An 18,538-nucleotide genomic window follows, 5' to 3' on the forward strand; every position below is an offset into this window, starting at 1 on the left:
CAAAGATACTTCTCCAGTAGCATTGGGAGCTACAATTTCTCAAAGGAAATTCGATGAAAAACTTCTTATGTCAAACCGAGCATGTAATTGTTTCTTAAGAAGTAATTCTTTCCCCAGTTTCTCTCTTGTTAATAATGTCTTATGTCCTTCATATTTTACCCATGTTTAATTGATGCTTTATTAAGTGATTTATGTATGTAGCCTTAATCTTATGTATTTTTTTCAAATTTAACAATTTTTTTATGGTAATGGCATATGTATATATATCAGACCACTCTCTCATATTTTGCTTATGCCTTTTTCATGTCTATGTTTTATTTAGTTGGGGCATCTTCTGAATGACATAGTAACACTCGGCCCTCCTTACTCCCCATCCCCGCAGTTATTCTAGCCCTCACTTGAATATGCCGAAATATGAAATCCTACGTATTTCACATGGGTTATTGGTTTTGGGTCTAAAAGAGAACACGTGTTGAAGCAGAAGCAAGTATTTGACAGTATAAAAAAAAAGTCAAAGTTTTGATTTTCTCCGCATCTGATGAATCAAAAACAGCAATGGCAAACTCACTTTCACTTCTTCTAATCTCACTCTGCTTTATAATCTCCGTTAATTCCAAATACATAGCTTACAACACTTCTCAAAACATCGTACCCGACAAAATCAATGTCCATTTAGTCCCTCACACTCACGATGACGTCGGATGGTTAAAAACTGTCGATCAATACTACGTTGGTTCCAACAACTCCATCCAGGTAATCTTTTTTTTTTCCTTATCCTCAACTTTCTATTTTCTTCATTAAGTTGAATATTTTTCTTGTGTTTGTAGGGAGCTTGTGTTCAGAATGTGTTGGATTCTGTGGTTCAAGCTTTGTTGGCTGATGAGAATCGCAAGTTTATTTACGTCGAGATAGTAAGCTTTGTTCGTTTAAGTGTGGTTGTAGAGAATTGAATTTACTATTAATTGGTTTGAACAATGTAGGCGTTTTTCCAAAGGTGGTGGAGAAACCAGAGTCCAGCTGTACGAGATATAGTCAAGAAGCTTGTTAGCTCTGCTCAACTTGAATTCATGTATACTAGTTTTTTGATAATTTTCGTAATAATAGAGTTTTGATTATCTATTTGTTTGTATGGTTAGGTTTTGATTGGTTGAGGGGTTTTGTAGAAATGGGGGAATGTGCATGCATGATGAAGCATCACCGCATTATATTGATATGATTGATCAGACAACTTTAGGACACCGTTTTATTAAGAAAGAGTTTGGGCAGACACCAAGGATTGGTTGGCAAATTGATCCATTTGGGCATTCTGCTGTACAAGCTTACTTGTTGGGAGCAGAGGTACATGTCATTTATAGATGGTGTAATATAATTACGATTGCACCAAGAATTAACCGCATTTCTTCATGTTTCTTGGAAAAACGACTTGCATGATTAATGAGTTTTATTATGATTTGATGTAAAAGAAATTTAGATTCTTTTGTTTCTGTAGGTTGGCTTCGACTCTCTTTTCTTTGGTCGGATCGACTACCAAGATAGAGAAAAACGCAAAAATGAAAACAGTCTTGAGGTTGTATGGCGTGGTTCTCGGACTTTTGGTTCATCTGCGCAGGTGAGCTTAGATAATTAAATTAAGAAAGGAAATTATTGGTGGCATTATGGTGGACTTCCAAACAAGTACTTATCATATACATTTTCTTCCATTATTTAGATTTTTGCTGGTGCATTTCCTGAGAATTATGAACCTCCAAGTGGTTTCTACTTTGAAGTTAATGATGCCTCTCCTGTTGTTCAGGTAAATCCTTGGATTATATGATTTGAAGTTCCGTAAGTTTTCTGTAAAAGGGTATTGTTTTGAACCCTTACTTGTTTTCTTGATTGAAGGATGACATCAATTTGTTTGATTATAATGTTGAAGAGCGCGTTAATGACTTTGTAGCAGCTGCAGTATCACAGGTAAGCATAAACGTCGATACGATTTCATGCATATTGATTTCTGCTTGGGTTCACTTCGGACTTTGTATGGCTAGGAGAGACACAAACACAACTGTCATGTTCAACATCACACAGACTTGGAGAAATGCCAAATCTTGAAAGTTAGGAGATGGGTACAATGAGGACACAACAATAAAATGATGTCCTAGATTATCAACTGATAATACACAATAAAGCAGTCATATTGTGATCAATTTTTACTGTAAAGAAAATGTAATTCAAGTTGTATAGGAATGGTTCACGTAAAAAAAAACTTAGGAAGCGTATTTAGATGTGGTATACCGTATACGCATCTCCAAGGAATGTCTGGCATGAGACGACATTAATGCAGGAGTGTCTAACTTTCTAGTTGGCCGCCCTTGCAGTTGGAATCTTAGCTGTAGTGTATTCATTATGTTTCTAATATAGAAAACGTCGCTGACAGTAATGTTCTCAGAAATTTGCAAATTGTCTATATATGTAGTGTGGTTGTGTGGTATTGGGTTAGGTACTATGGCACATTTGGTCACGTATATATGATCTTGCCAACAAAGATCGCCAATTAAAATCAGAATCATTTGGAATAATCCTTAGCAATGCTACGGTTTTTGAAGGATACAAGTGCATACTCTTAAATGTAAGCAATGGATAATCTGGAGACTCAGTCTTTTGTAGGAAGACCCTCTTGGTTGACTACATGGGGAGTACCTGATATCCCTTATATTAGATTTGCAATAGAGGGAACTGGTTTAGTCTTGTTCTCTATGGGCTTGAGTTGTAATTTTCTTATTTCTTCAAAATTGTCTTCTTTGACCTCTATATTAGCTATAGTACAATTTATGCTTACTTAGCAGAAAAAAGGAAGAGAGGATAAAAAGTGCATTACTCTTAAATTGAAAATCATGCTTTCATATCTTTTGTAATCAAGATGCCATGAGTAATACATTTGTATTGCAGGATGAATTTCAGTAAGGAACTTCTAGCTTGAGACACCTTTAAGATGTTATACTATTAGGCTCTTAGCTGGAATGACTTAATGAGTAATGGAGCAAGAGACTCTGTAATGGCATTTACTAATTTATATCTTGTGGTTTTTCACATCCCAGATGCTTGAGGCTTATTATGCAATATCTTTCCATTTTTCAGGCTACTATAACCCGCACAAATCATGTTATGTGGACCATGGGCACAGATTTTAAGTATCAATATGCGGACACCTGGTTCCGCAATATGGACAAGCTCATACACTATGTCAATATGGTAAGCATTTTTTTTTTGCAAAAATCATTTGTGAGGATGTTTGGTCTACCCGAACACTGACACGATGACCCAAGGAGTACTCATTTGTGTCTTTTTATTTAGTTTGGGCTTCAAAAATCCCTTTGCCACACTTGCCTTAAGATAAGCAACTATGGCATGCTCTGGCTACCTAAACAACTCTATTAGGGGGAGAACGTTCATGCTATCTAATTCCAAAATACTCACTCGACAAGACCCCAGTTTGGTAAAGGTTTGAATAGATCATGAATTGTCTACATAGCCAATGCTAATTACTAAGAGTAGGTATAGGTCATGGACTCCACTTCATTGTATCAAGGAAGGCTTAGGGAATTGTATTATCCACCCAATTTGGGATATGGCCAAGTGTTTAGTTGAAGGTGTTCAAAAGGCCACCATATTGTCCGTCTAATGATGGATAGAGAGGAATAGAGGACTTTTGAGCATGAAGACAAGGACATACAAATATGATGTGAAGGACATATTTGATTAAGTTCATCAGATCCTAAGTTTTTTCAATACATAGTATATTCAAATATGCTAAGTATTGAAAAAAGAAGAAGAAGATAAGAAAGTTTCCATATTTTGTATAGTGGAATTTAGGCTATACATTGTTTGATACACCTTAAATGGTAAGTTACATTACACGGATTGCTGTGTCTGTATCCGACACCGATATGAAGTGTCTGACATGGCGGGAACCTATGAAGCATGTACTCTGACACATGACACGGATGCAACTCGGCACGGACACGTGGATACGACAATTTTCAGAAATAAGGATACAGATACGCCAAGGACATGGTTAAAAAAAAATTGTAAATACATTTATATAATTGCAATAAATTTCTGAAAATAGGGATGTGAAAGAAGTTTGGGAAAATGAGAATGAGAGAGAAAGGAGATAGATTGAAGACTTACTAAGATGGGAGATGGAGACGTGCTGTTGGTGTTTGGTGATGGGGGACAGGAAGTCGGGACTCAGGAGATGAAGGATTGGAAGAGAGTGGAGACGAACAGGAGAGCTGTTTTGTGTTATAAAACACTTTGTTTTCACAAGTGAATAAAACCCTATATGGGTCCTGTTTTGTTTTAATTTTTTATCGGCACAAAAGATTAAAAAAACAAACATACGCATGTCACGGGCGTATCCCAAACGTGTCCCCAGTGGCCCAAAATAATAAAATGTATTAAATAAATCGGAGTACGGTGGAGTATCCGACATGTTTCCAAGGCGCATCCGCGCGTATCGGTGTCTGATGTGTCCAATACGGATTCTTTGCCTCTGTTGAAGTATTTGTGATTCATTGAAAATAACAAAAATTGAGGTATATCACATACAATATGTGTCCGACATGACACGTGGATATGTATCCGACACTAATTATTTTTAAAATATGGCGTATCCAGCAATACGCCCCAGCTTGGTAAAAATATAACTGAATGTGGTGTTGGGTAGCTCCATAGTCAAGATATCTGCCAATGGATTTTGGAAAAATATATTAAGTAGCAAGTTCCATCCTAAATTATAACAACTTTCTCGTGGACAAAGTGACAATTGACCTCAGGCTTTTTAATTCGCTACTGGGAGGCTATATTACTGGCAATGTGAATGGTGGTTTGTTTGTCACTGTAGAGGTTATAGGTTCTTGAGGTTTAAGCAAAATGTTTACCAAGCTAATAGGCCTTAATTCACCAATATTAGAGGTCCCCATTACTTACTGGACTAGTATACGTAGGAAGTAGAAGTTGATCCTAACATCTCATTGATCATCTGGACTTTATATTATCATTGTTGTAGTGTGAAAGTGAGCAGATTAGGACTAAATCCTTTTCTTCCTGGTTCAGCAACCCGTTCTTTCTATAATAATAAATGCTCACTTTCCTGTTTGGGATAAATGTGATTCCCAAATGTGGTACTTAGGGGGTTAGGGCAGATATTCATTTCCATTTTGTTTGTATTGTTTTTGCTTAGGTGGCAAGACTACTTTATACTGTAATTTGGTGAAATAGTTCATCTTGATCACATACATTCTCACAATTAAAATTTTCTAGTCTTATCATTCTAGAGTTTTCCATTGCCGTTAAATAGCTTTCTGATTCTTATAGGATGGGCGTGTTAATGCCCTTTATTCAACCCCATCCATTTACACTGATGTTAAATATGCAACAAAAGAATCCTGGCCTATCAAGACTGACGATTTCTTCCCGTAAGTAAATATTTTGGCATCTTGAACCAACTAACCTAGTTATATCAGCTTATCTATTATCTACAATTAAAGTATGTGAACGAAATTGTCAGATATGCAGATAAAGCAAATGCGTACTGGACAGGATACTTTTCAAGTAGGCCAGCTCTTAAACGATATGTTAGAATGATGAGTGGTTACTACTTGGTAAGATTGCTAATTGCCGGGGTTAGTCTAGTTTACAGGGAGAATTAAATCCCTTTTACCTTTTGAGGTTTACTCCACTTAGGTGTATTCATTATAATCAGGCAGCAAGGCAATTGGAATTTTTTAAAGGGAGAAGCAACTCAGGGCCCAACACAGACGTTTTAGCTGATGCATTAGCAATAGCTCAACATCATGACGCAGTTAGTGGAACAGAACAGCAACATGTGGCTAATGATTACACAAAGCGACTATCAATGGGCTATGTTGAGGTAATATATCTAGATGTACCTTCACTTTAGCTTTTGAAAGTTTTCATGATTCCCTTATGCTTCAAAACATTCACCGCCTCTCCACTATATCTCAACAGGCTGAGGAGTTAGTTGCATCTTCTCTTGGTTTCTTGGCAAAATCTACATCAGATAAAGACTACAAGAAACCAGTGACTAAGTTTGAACAGGTGAAATACTAGAACCCTTTATGGTTACTCCTAAATTTACCTCTTTTACATTTTCCAAAAAAGAGTTGAAACTATTATCTCCAAGATAAAGTTGACTGTGTTACTACACCTTGCGGCAAGGCATCATCAAAGAACTCCATTCTGTGACATAATGTCCTATTTGTTCCATTTGTCTGTCAGAACTGTGACGAATCAAGTCATTTCATTCTAATATCGTGTTTGATGCAAATGAATGTTGGTCTATAGATTAACCCTGATAAAGTGATAAGTGATATCCTGAAACCCAAAAAGGATTAGCACTCGCTTCTCCATTGTTGGCTATTAGACTATTCAACTTTATCTTCTCTCTTAATGGATTCAGGTCGGGATTGGACATCATTGATTGCTAATGAGCAATCTGTACCTATGTTACATTGACACAGATAGGTGTGTCCATATCCGACACGGATACTAAGTGTGACATGGCGAAATATAAAAAATGGAGTCATGGAGATATATCACATACAATATGTGTCTGACACGGACACGTGGATACGTATCTGACACCGATTTTTTTAAAAAAAATGGTGTGTCCATGTAACATAGGCCTGAACTTATGCCGGTCCATACCTATATGTGCAACACATGCTTAAACTCTACTTTGAAATGCAACCTTTTATTTTCAATTTTGAATTTTTTTAACAAGAAGTATATTTTAGAGGAAATTGGTTCGTCTTTTGTCATTAACTTATAATGTAAATGCGGAGATATGCATATTGTTTTGTCCTCTTAGAAGTCTAATAGCCTTTATGTTTTTAATCCTACACCAAAATAGCAATGCTTGACACTGGTGTCTATCTTTTACCTTAACTAATCTCTCTAACTATTCACATCTGTGATGAATAAATACATCTGTGACAGATGATATGATAATCTCACTTGCTCCATATATATAATAAAAGATCCTTGCAGTTGATTAAGAGTGACCACGGAGTGTAATCTGGTTTTCTTAGTTTTGGTCTTTTCCGATCTATGGTTTTTGGGTAAAACATAGTGAGATAAGAGTGACTACGGAGTTCAGTTCAGCAACAGATCTAAAAAGAAATGTTGTTATTATTTGAAGTTGTATTTTGGTGGAAAAGGTTAGAAGGTTCTTTCAACTGTGTTGGTATGGCTTGTTGGTAGTGAACTGACTACCTCGGGTAGAAGGTCACCTTCACTATCCACAACTTAACAAGTAGCTAGTAGTACTTTACTAAAAGAAGGATTATATCTCAGTTGTTTTAGGTACCATAAAGTTTATGGTGGAAATGTTATTTTGTTTAATTTTGATCTGAAAACACGGATTAATTTTGAAAAGTGTTGTCTTTTCAGTGCCCTCTTCTGAATATAAGTTACTGTCCTCCATCAGAAGGCTTTTTGTCTCGTGGGAAAAGCTTGGTAAAGTTAATACTTGGTCCATTTATATATTTTTATGTTTTTTTTCATGCCTAATTATTTGGAAAAGGCGTGTTTTTAAATGGAGAATTACACATTTCTGTTCTGAATGTTGCTGAAAAACTTTTTGTTCTTTCTCATTTTATAATAGGTTGTTGTTATCTACAACTCTCTTGGCTGGAAGAGGGAGGATGTAGTTAGAATACCTGTAAGTACTTATCTAAACCAGCACTAGTACAGTGCAGAGTTTACTTCAAAAAATTACTTTAGTTTATCAATCCTTGAATGTTTGACTGTGTACACAATACTTGTGGAGTTGTGGCATATATTAATAAAAAAAAGTTTATACTGAATAACTGATCAAAGCAAAGGAAGTCTCAGTGATAGTTTTTGTTTGATATACTCAAAGTCAGCGTCAATTTGGTAAGTGCAAGTTTGCAGCTGCAGACCCGGCAGTGCTCTGTGACACACTTGTATTCCCATTACTCTTTAAGAAAGACCACTTTTTAAGAAGTGACAGTTTGGACACCTTGTGCAGACATTAGGTGAAATGGTTTAATACGGTCCAAGGTAAAACGCTTTACAGTGGTTAGTGTATCTCTCTCTCTGACCCTTTGTATCCAAGCCAGTAGTTAAAACACGTGTGTGTATTTGTGTTGCTTCATTAGGTTTGAAATGACATTACTATTCGACGCCTGGAAGTACTTGTGTGTCGTAATAATAAAGGTTAAGTGTATCATATCATATCTTGTCTACTTTCCTTATTAGTATTATGTCATGAGTTGTAAACAGTATTATGAATACAAAGGTGAAGGGAGAATGAACATTCAAGTTCTCTCCCTCTTTCTCCATTTAATTTCTTCTTGTCTTTATTCTTTGTTACTAGTTTCAAGTTAAATCACATCATGGTATTAGAGCGGGCTATTGTGTTTGGCCCAAAGGGTCTGTTATTTACTCCACATAACCCAAATATACTTGTCCACGTATTAGGCTCAAGTAATGCCACACGTGAGGGGGCATGTTGAGATGTTTAGTCCCACATGGGATATGTTTAGCCATGCATTGGAATATATAAGTTCTTGGGCCTCTCCACTTATCACCAATTGGTTTTAAGTTGAATTGGTGATAAGTAGAGAGGCCCAGGAACTTATATATTTCAATACGTGGCTAAACATATCCCATGTGGGACTAAACATCTCAACAAATATAATATGTATAACAAAGGGATTACAGGCCCACTGTCCCGGTGAAGTGTTGAGACCACTTCATCTGGAAGGTCGAGCTTTTGGATCTGTTTTGTAGTTAATGTCGTATCAGATCGGTAAGGTTCAACAGAATGTTGGTTCCAGTTTCTAGTGTTTGGGAGAACAGTGTTGGGGTTCAGGAATTTTCTTTGAGCATATGCTTGATCTGAATGTTGTCCACAATGCTCTACCCAAGGGGAAGAGGCTAGAAGCGATCAACTCTACTCAGCTTAATGTTTTGTTGCCTGCTGAACAGTGTTTAATCTGAGTCTTTTAGTACGAAACTTTGAACTCCAAATGCATTACTGAAGTTGTTTAAAGCTCTCGTCCTTCTTCATTCTACATTGACCCCTCCTTTCATTATAAAACATCATATAAGTCCCTCTTCGCAATTTTCCATCTCATTGACATTTTTATTTAGTAAATTCGTGTATGTCAATTTTTAAACTTTTTTTTTTCTTTTCTTGGTTTGATTCATTGATTACCTTTTCTTTTACGGCCTCATAAGTACAATGTTTATGGATTCATATCTATAGAGTGTATTACTGTAGTAGGTATTATTTTATATGCTGTCTTTAGTGGTCCAATGGTTTGTAGTGTATGCCTCAATACTCAATGGACATACATGTCAAAAACATGGTTGCCACGGACTTTCCTTTCCTTTTCCCATTGAAGGCTACTGGTGCCCAAAATGAATAGTTTACTTTATTTTCCGTTATAGAATATATCTTATTGTAAACTAAGAAGGATACCTACTTCTGGATAGATTAGTAATTTTGCTCGATTAAGATTTTGAAGTTGGCTTTTAATGGGATTTTTTGTGAGTGTAGATAGGAGGTTGTACAAAACTGTAAGTTGGTCCTGATACGAGTAAATAAATAGGGTGAAGAGAAATATGTACTTCCTGTGAATCGTAAAATGGGTGTCAGCCCCTATACTATAATGTAATTTGGTTAATTGCTGTAATCTCATGGTAGTTTAGAGCAAAAGGTCATAGTGGGAATACTTCATATCACCATCAGTCAGAGGATGTGGTTTGAAAAGGATTCATACTTTGTTTTTAGTTGATGCAATACCACTTGGAAAGCCATGATTTATTTCTTTTCTGGTTTAGCCTTGTTAGAGTTCTAAAGGGACATTTACTGAAGTGATACAAGGCCGAAATTAATAAAGCCGTATCCTCTTTTTCTCTTTTCTCTCCAAACTTCCTCTCCATTAATAACAATACAATTTTGAGTTTTACTAGCTACTTACTTTCAGTTTTTTTCTCCTTCTACAATCAAACTTGCCACAGGTTATTGGTGAATTAGTTACAGTGAGGGATTCTGCAGGGAGTGAAATTGAGTCACAGCTTGTACATATATCTAATAACTCTCTTGGCATTAGAGACTACTATGTTAATGCGTATTTAGGAAAATCACCAGATGAGATTCCTAAATATTGGCTTGCATTTTTTGCATCTGTACCACCTCTTGGGTTCAGCACTTACACTGTCTCAATCGCAAAAGGAGGTAAAACCATCTATTTTCTACGTCCAGTGCTCATGTTCCTGTTGGAAAAATTGAGGAAAACATGGTTGTCATGCCAATAGCGTTGAACTACATTTCTAATGTTTTTTATTCCATCACAGGTGCTAGTTCCATTATATCAAGATTGCATACGACAGAAGGAACTAAAACGGGCACCATCCAAATTGGGCAGGGAGACATAAAACTTATTTATGCTGTCGATGAAGGAAAACTTACTCATTATATCAACAGCAGAAGCTCGGTGATATGACTAAGCTTTCTTCATATATATTTGATTTATATATACTTTTGGTTTGTCCTTTAAAATTTAATCTGTTGCATTTCTGTAGTCACGTTAAAATTAAACAAAAATAGAGTTAGTATCTCATGTTTGATTGTTTTCACTTTTGTGTCTTGTAGGTTGAAGCATCTGTAGAACAATCATACATTTACTATTCTGGATACGATAAAAGTGATAAGGATCCTCAGGTGATGAACTTTTCTAAGCTTAGTCAATGGCATTTTTTGTTTGTCTTGCGTTATGTCTCAAATAGACTGCATCAACTTTTTTCCTTTTATTTTTGAATGTTGCAATATAACTTTTAATTGGTCATGAAGGCTTCAGGAGCATACATCTTTCGTCCAAATAATACCTTTCCCATAAAATCAGGACAGGTAGGTCACCGATTCTTATGGACTATGGATTATAGTACAATGAATTTTAATTTTTTTTTTATATTTTATTTTTGAAATCTGATAAAATTGCGGTTCTTACTTAGAGTTTTGAGATGGATTCTTTGTTTTGAAAAGGGGATGCAGTGTTCATTCCAATCATGAAGAAGTGTTTTCTTGTACCAGGTTCCTCTGACGATACTGCAGGGACCAGTATTGGATGAAGTGCATCAACAAATAAATCCATGGATATCTCAGGTATTTGATCGGCACAGAAGTTCTATGTAGTCTTTCAGGCCTTCTTTGTTCCTTGTATCAGCACTTTTTCAGTTTGAAAATAAATTTATCATGCTTACAAATGAATTACATTCTATTTTGACAACAATAGAAAACAAATTAAGAACGAGCATGAATATAAAGTTTGGGAACGGGATCGAAAATATTGCTTGGTCAAGTAATGTTTTGTATCCATAAAAAGAGACTATAGATGTAAGTTGTGTTAAATCAAAATTTCTTAGCTATGTAATTCAGCTGGGGAACACTTTAATCTTTGTTCCGTGTGAGCTGTGTGGAGGTTTCAATGTTGCAGAAAGAAACATGGTGTTAGTTCTGGAAATTGTTTGAGAGAGCAAGGATGGATGACTTGGCCTGGACCTTTGAAGCTTCAGAGTGGGTGAGGATATTTTAGCCAACATCTGAATTCCTTCCTAACAAGAACGCTAGGCATGGGACCTTTATGATTTATTTGCATGTGTATGGTGCTCGTATCCCAAGGAATTCATGAATATATAGATACCTCCAAAGAGAGAAGAATACATTGATTTTATTCTCTTATGTGGTATCATTTAAAGTTCGATCTTTTACAATCCCTAATTGCCTTTTCTTCTGGCAACATCTCTTTCCTCTCGTTACCTGCAGAGCGGATACTGTGCTTTGATCCAATCTGCTTGTTGCTTAATTTCTAAAGTAATTCGAAGAAAAGGCATCATTTTCTCTTTCTCTGACTTATCTCGCAAAGACGTTTGCAATCATGTATATATCGTGTGGAACTGTGAGCATAAGTTCACATAGCATCAGGACAAGAAGTTGTTTGTATGAGGTCATTGATTGCTGGCACAAGCAGTTCTTACGTTTTAGTTTTGTAAAGAACCTGTCAACACTGTGCCATCAAGTATGACATTTGATTTGTCATCTTCTGCAACATATTAGTTTATTTCATGGTGTTCACTTGGTACTCCAATTGCAAGCGCCTAAACTTGGTTGTATCCATCATTCGCACACCTTAGTGGTAGCAAACTCTAGGTGCCACCCATCATCTTCAGTGGGGGAAGGGGTTCTTATGGGTTTTAGGGGTATAGAGCTGTAACTAGCAAAAAATGTAAAAAACAAATACTGAGTTAGGATAGAAACGTGTCATGTATTATGTAAGATTTGTCCGGATTTACGTTTTCACTTTTCTGCCCAACATATGTTTGTCTCTTGTTATTGAAATTGTGAAAGTAGCCTCTATTGGATAATCAAATAGTCCTAATGGGAAATATATATATATATATAGTTAGCACCGTATTTCCTATGAGTATTGTTGCGAGTAAGATAATACTGTAACCACGTGCAGATCACCAGAGTCTACAAGCAAAAGGAGCATGTTGAAGTAGAGTTTACTGTAAGTGTCAATATGCATCTTGGCGTGTACAGTCATTCGCTACTGAAACTGTTATATTTTGTTTTTGGTAATTTATTCTGGAGCTACCAGTTGACAGTATTCTCAAACATAGGTTGGACCTATACCTGTTGATGATGGAATTGGTAAAGAAATTGCGACACTATTTTCGACTACCATGGATACCAATAAAACATTCTATACAGACTCCAATGGACGAGATTTTATCAAAAGGGTATGTTTTGTTGTAGTGTACTTTCATCTTATATGTTTAGCAGCACTATGTTCAGAGGTTAAAAAGTAAGTGTAAATTTAAATATTAAGAAATTAGAGGAGTCACGAGTTGGGCAGTCATATCAATCTGTTTGTTGTTCTCTAATGACAATGAATACTTTTTCAAATGATGAGAACAAATAATTATATCTATTTTTTAAACTCTTTCTGTTTGATTTAATATCCATCTGTTAATAGTTTGTCAAAAAGCATTGTGATTGCAGATTCGTGATTATAGAACAGACTGGGACTTGCAAGTGAAACAACCCATTGCCGGAAATTACTACCCAGTATGTTTCTTTTAATCATTGACACTATTCTAAATCTTTTTATATTTTACGTGCAAACATGCAAACTGACTTGCATCCAATGGTATTTGTCTGCCCTCCTGCTACTTCTCTTCCACGACATTTTCCACTCAAGTGGTGGTCCACTGTATATAGTCATTCAAATCCCAATCCAGTCGTGTACTCTCTTTCAGTTGCTAACCCAGATTTTGATTTCAGATTAATCTTGGAATGTACATTGAAGATAATAGGACAGAGCTATCAGTTATGGTAGACAGGTCAATGGGTGGATCCAGCATAGTGGATGGGCAAGTAGAGCTAATGCTCCACAGGTTTGGTTCTTTCATTCATTCAAGCCCAAGCTTTTCTTTATTCTATTAACAGTAGAGAATTCAAAATGTGAAATTTCTACAAGCTAAATATAGGGACACTGATGATTCGATGTTAGTTGCTAACTTGAACATATTTTTGTTTCCTACTCGACTCTCATGTAGGAGGTTGCTTTACGATGATGGTAAAGGTGTTGCAGAGCCATTGAATGAAACAGTCTGTGCCCTTGACAAATGTACAGGCCTAACAGTAAGCACATCCTACTCAGCTGTTCCCCAGAAACTGACGAGTTGCATACATATGCATGGCGAAAAACTTTTTTTTTGTATTGGTAACACAGCGAAAATTTTCTTGATAAGTGGATATAATAATTAGTGTTTGCCGCTAAATTGGATAGTTGTTAGCGGTGAGATTGGGAACAGTTCAGCTTTGATATCATTACACATTGAAATGAGAAATTAACTACATTATCCGTGGGAATAGCCTGTAGATTTATAAATAGCCTTTGGCACCAAGCCACTAACAATATGTTTGTTCCTAAGTTACATTGACACAGATAGGTGTGTCCGTTTCTGAGATGGATATGAAGAGTTGGACATGTCGAATTTTCAAAAATTGAAATCACATACAATATGATTATTTTCGAAACTGACACGTGGATACGTATCCGACACAGATTATTTTCAATATGGTGTGTCCATGTAACTTACTTTGTTCAGACATCTTTCCTCTCTCAATTTCTACATATTCCAAGTTGCACATCCCCTAATGTTAATTTTGAATTCTCACTTCTCAAGTGTCCTAGACTTCTCGTTCTTGTCACTCTATAAAAGCTCAACTTGAATTGATTAATTGCTAGGCATATTTTTATACAATTACTGACATCTCGTTGTTTGACCAATTAGTTTAGGTATTGCAGATCCTTTATCAAATTTATTATGATTAATGTCAAATTGCCTTAATGTTTTTTACCTTAGCGGTCTCTTGACTTGTGAGGTTTTACAGAATCCACTTCTTATTGGTTTAGTATCATTAATTCAGATCCAAGGAAATATCTATCTCCGCATCGATACTGTAGGAGAAGGTGCCAAGTGGCGTCGTTCATTTGGCCAGGAGATATACTCTCCATTTCTTTTAGCCTTCACTGAACAGGTTAGAGAAAAAGTTCTTGTAGTTGAATTGTGTCTAGTATTACAGTGATTTTAGATGATCGGTTTTCACTTGCAGGAGGAAGATAGCTGGCTAAATTCTCATGTACCCACATTTTCTTGGCTGGCTCCATCCTATAGTTTACCTGATAATGTTGCGTTAATAAGTCTCCAGGTAAGGCATAAGTGTCTTGCTTATCCCCGAGTCTTTTAAAAAAAGAAAGAGAATTCATTAATTAGGACTTGAACCACTAAAACTGTCAACATTGTAGCTCAAAACGGTGCTCTCCCTACTTGAGTCGGAACTTCAAAAGTGTTATCAAAAGTTCTACTCTTCTCATCCTAAAGGAGCAGTTGTGAAGTTTGTATTACAAATGAAAATAGAAGTCATTTTTCTTTAAGAGGAACCACATCAAGTGTCTAGCTTGCAACACCACGTTTCATGCTGAGCAGAAATTTTCATTTCTGTGCTTCTCCATGACATTTTTTTTTGGTTGGTAAAAGATGATATATTGATGTATCCATTATAAGAATAATATAAGTATATCAATTACGTTAAAGATTGGCCAGAAACTAGTCTCCATGAACCATGCATCCCAGCTTGAGACAACCATAGCCTTGCCAAACCTAATACAATATTACCATGCTATTATAAATCATACAAACTGAAAAGGAACCAAAAAAGGCGAAAAAACAAAGGCAAAAGCAAAAAAAAAAGCGGTATCGCTACCAGGCCATTACCGCAGTACCCCAGTCCACCACCAAGACGAAGGAGGCACACTAACTGTCTGTCTATCGTTCCACATCAATCATCTTTAGACTCACCCTCCTCAAAGTCAACAAACTAATAGACCATGATGGAGTTTCGTGAAATTCTTTTGGTGTTATCCTTTTCTTTCTAATACAATTTCTTATTTTGCAGGAACTTGAAGATGGAAAAGTGCTCCTTCGGTTGGCACACCTGTATGAGGTCCTAAACTTCTCACCTTGGATACTAGAAACTGTGACATCCTTTTTATGCAGTGCCTACTTAAAATGTCAAAACAGTTTTCCTTTACTTAGTGTTTATAATGGTAACTGGGATGGAGCTGTTCTTTCAGTGTCCTGAGTCTGACGTGTTATATATGCAAGTCAGACCCAAGAAGTAAGAAGTAGTTCCATCTCAAATGGAATTTTTTTTGGCACTTTACTTGAACTCAAATGTTAGGAGTTTTGCAATTTGACGTTGTTTTCTTTTTCTTGCCCTTTTCTTCCATGAAAAGAAAGCAAAAATGAAATAAAATAAAAGAAAATAGTTCGGTCTTCTGGATTATATTCCTGTTTGTAACTCATGAAGTTTACACAACTTTTGAACTTATATAGTTATTTATATCTGTTTCCATATATCTTTACTACTTTAAAAAAATCCGGGCTGACCTACAGTACTATAATATTTTTTTATTCTGTGATTTGTGACTCTTGGTCACACTTTTTAGGACGGTTTTACCCATGTTATTTCCCTATATTTGCGATCTTACCCTTGCTGTCTTAATCATTTAGCTTGGGCATGAAAACAACATGTGCGTCTGCGCATGCATCATGCTAGTAGGATAAATAGTTGCAGCTTTATTTACTTGGCTCTGAATATTGAAATAGTGGTTTTCGATAAAGGTTTAAAAGTAAAAGAAACAGGGATTTCTAATTATGAAAATATCTGTCCAACCTAAGCTTTAAGATCCAAAATCTTTTGGTGAGCTGCTAATTCCAGTTCGACGTTGAAACCATTAAATGCTTATCAGTTTACATCCTAATGCTCCATGTACAAATAAAAGCCTGTCGTCTTGATATGTTCTTTGTTGTGACTTGTGGCAACTGATCTTCTGCAAGGTGGGAGAGGATAAAGACCTTTCAACGATGGCAGCTGTTGAACTGAAAAAACTCTTCCCGAAGAAAGAGGTATACATAAAAAATTCTGAAGTAAATAATGTGGTCCTCTGCTATTTGAAATACTAAACTAACATGTGTATCATCTAACACCTGGTCATGTTCTTCTTGCGTTAACTTTTCCTCTCCAGATCAGCAAAGTAACAGAGATGAGTCTGTCTGCTAATCAAGAAAGAGCTGAAATGGAAAAAAAACGACTGGTTTGGAATACAGGAAGTGCACCTGAGGAAGAACCCACGGTGTTAAGAGGAGGGCATATTGATCCGAGAAAGCTTTTAGTAGAGCTGGGCCCTATGGAAATTCGCACATTTGTTATTGATTTCATTCCCAACATCCTCGAAATGGTCCAGTCTCAAAAATGAAAAGCTTCATGGCTTGTTCTCAAAGTTGAGATGGTACATCATTTTCTTAGTTTTATACTTTTATATCTTTAAGCTTGTTTGGTCTTTAGTTAATTCTTTTTTAAGGCAAATGATTTTATCTATATTTGTTTTGTTATTGTTCAATGGATAAAGAAGTGGAGAGAAACATTTTTATGTTGTTTTATTGACATATGAGAATGATAACAACAAAAAGATATAGACGGTGGCACGGTGCTCTGTTATGACCTGTTATGGTTAGGATGTCAGGTTATTATAAGAGTCCTATCTGGCGCTTTTACTGAGCCCACATGAAGATGAGTATTAGCCGTTGTCTTCTCATCTCATCGAGCTGTTCTCACCAAAAATCTGGTCTTTTCAAACGTATAAGCATATAGATTTGTTCTTTATTTTCCGTTATGTACACGGCCTAGAATTCCTGTTTAAAATCTTCTTTAGATAACGAGTGTATGCCGAGGATTTTTCGTTGTGTTTATTTTTTCTTTAGATAACAAATTCCTGTTTCAAGTACACCTCGATTCCCATACATCCCCCACCCCACCTATTGTACTTTAATATCTATTTATCTTTATGTGGTTATTTTTTTCTCGTAAATTATCATTGTTACTGTCCATTTGTATGTATTATGTTTAGTTATCTCATGAATATATACTATTACTATTTATACAACTATTTGCTTTATTAGGTTACAGGCTGTTTGTTTTTCAGTCAGATGCTGATACTTGACCACCATAGATGCAGACAATTGATGGAAGAAGGCAACCTGTGTAACAAGAAGATAGATTGGAGAAGAAGAAAACTGCAAAATCTGGCCGCGGTTGTATTGCTAGGTTTGAATTGATTTGCAAATGTTGCTGCACATGTTTATTAGATGTATACTTGCCATAATCAGCCTGTGGAAATCCATGTATCTCATTTTCATGTCTCAGCGCCATTAGGTTCTAGCCTTAGGTTTTGCAAATTTGCAGTTTCCACTGTTGCTTTACCAGCTAGACTTCCATTTCTCCTCTCTTGTTTCCATAACTGCAAGTATAATGTGCAAGTCTCCCTTATCTTTCCACATTCTACTCAAGTATTTTGCGTTTTCATTCATATTTCTCCATATTTTTCTCTGTTATTGGAATTGTCAGCCACCAGAAAAAAGCCACCAGCTTCATATCTAGTTAATGCAGTTGCACCCAAGGACGGAGGCAGGAGTACAACACTGATATTTTCAAAAATTATCATACTAATAACACGTAGACACTATATAAGATCGTTTCAATTGAGGGTGCTGCGCATGTAGTTGGTTGCAACTATCATTTTCAATAATCTGTATATCTCCTTATTTAGGTTTTACCTTTCACGGGTCTTTTTGCTCCTCGCACTGAACCACTACCAGGTCAATTGCTCAAACAGTTCACCTAATCAGCCTGTAGAGTCACATAGCTTCATGTGATATTTCTTTAGAAATGAACATTGGTCTTTACTTCTTAGAGGCTGTCTCTCTGTGCATAGCGTACTTCGGTGGACAGATTATAGAGCTTGCTTGCCCTCACCCTACCGGGACTAGTATTTAGGATGACACTGAACATGTTATTCAGCAGATAGATGGC

The 18,538-nt window shown here is 36.1% G+C and overlaps 1 protein-coding gene across 10 annotated transcripts; it reads left to right on the plus strand.

Annotated features, from left to right (window-relative positions):
• Nucleotides 1–292: 292 nt before the first annotated feature.
• LOC147496357 (alpha-mannosidase At3g26720-like) lies at nt 293–18,003 on the plus strand. Of its 10 annotated transcripts, none has more exons than XR_015194695.1 (30): nt 293–753; nt 828–911; nt 981–1,069; nt 1,164–1,338; nt 1,490–1,609; nt 1,709–1,792; nt 1,882–1,953; nt 3,118–3,231; nt 5,359–5,459; nt 5,552–5,645; nt 5,747–5,914; nt 6,013–6,102; nt 7,456–7,521; nt 7,670–7,726; nt 10,057–10,273; nt 10,393–10,532; nt 10,691–10,759; nt 10,889–10,945; nt 11,129–11,200; nt 12,558–12,605; nt 12,718–12,837; nt 13,100–13,165; nt 13,382–13,494; nt 13,657–13,741; nt 14,534–14,644; nt 14,731–14,815; nt 15,563–15,610; nt 16,507–16,575; nt 16,695–16,958; nt 17,629–18,003. XR_015194695.1 is itself a non-coding variant. In XM_086559362.1 (30 exons), the coding sequence occupies exons 1-29, from the start codon at nt 556–558 to the stop codon at nt 16,923–16,925; spliced, it is 3,054 nt and encodes a 1,017-aa protein (XP_086415488.1). In that variant the 5' UTR covers nt 293–555; the 3' UTR covers nt 16,926–16,958; nt 17,629–18,003. The 10 variants fall into 10 exon arrangements, 5 of the variants coding, with proteins under 5 accessions (XP_086415488.1, XP_086415491.1, XP_086415490.1 ...); XR_015194698.1 differs by having other exon boundaries at nt 17,636–18,003; XR_015194697.1 differs by having other exon boundaries at nt 17,652–18,003.
• Nucleotides 18,004–18,538: the final 535 nt, after the last annotated feature.

Source organism: Coptis chinensis, chromosome 5 (assembly GCF_015680905.1).
Source record: "Coptis chinensis isolate HL-2020 chromosome 5, ASM1568090v1, whole genome shotgun sequence".
Lineage (NCBI taxonomy): Eukaryota > Viridiplantae > Streptophyta > Magnoliopsida > Ranunculales > Ranunculaceae > Coptis > Coptis chinensis.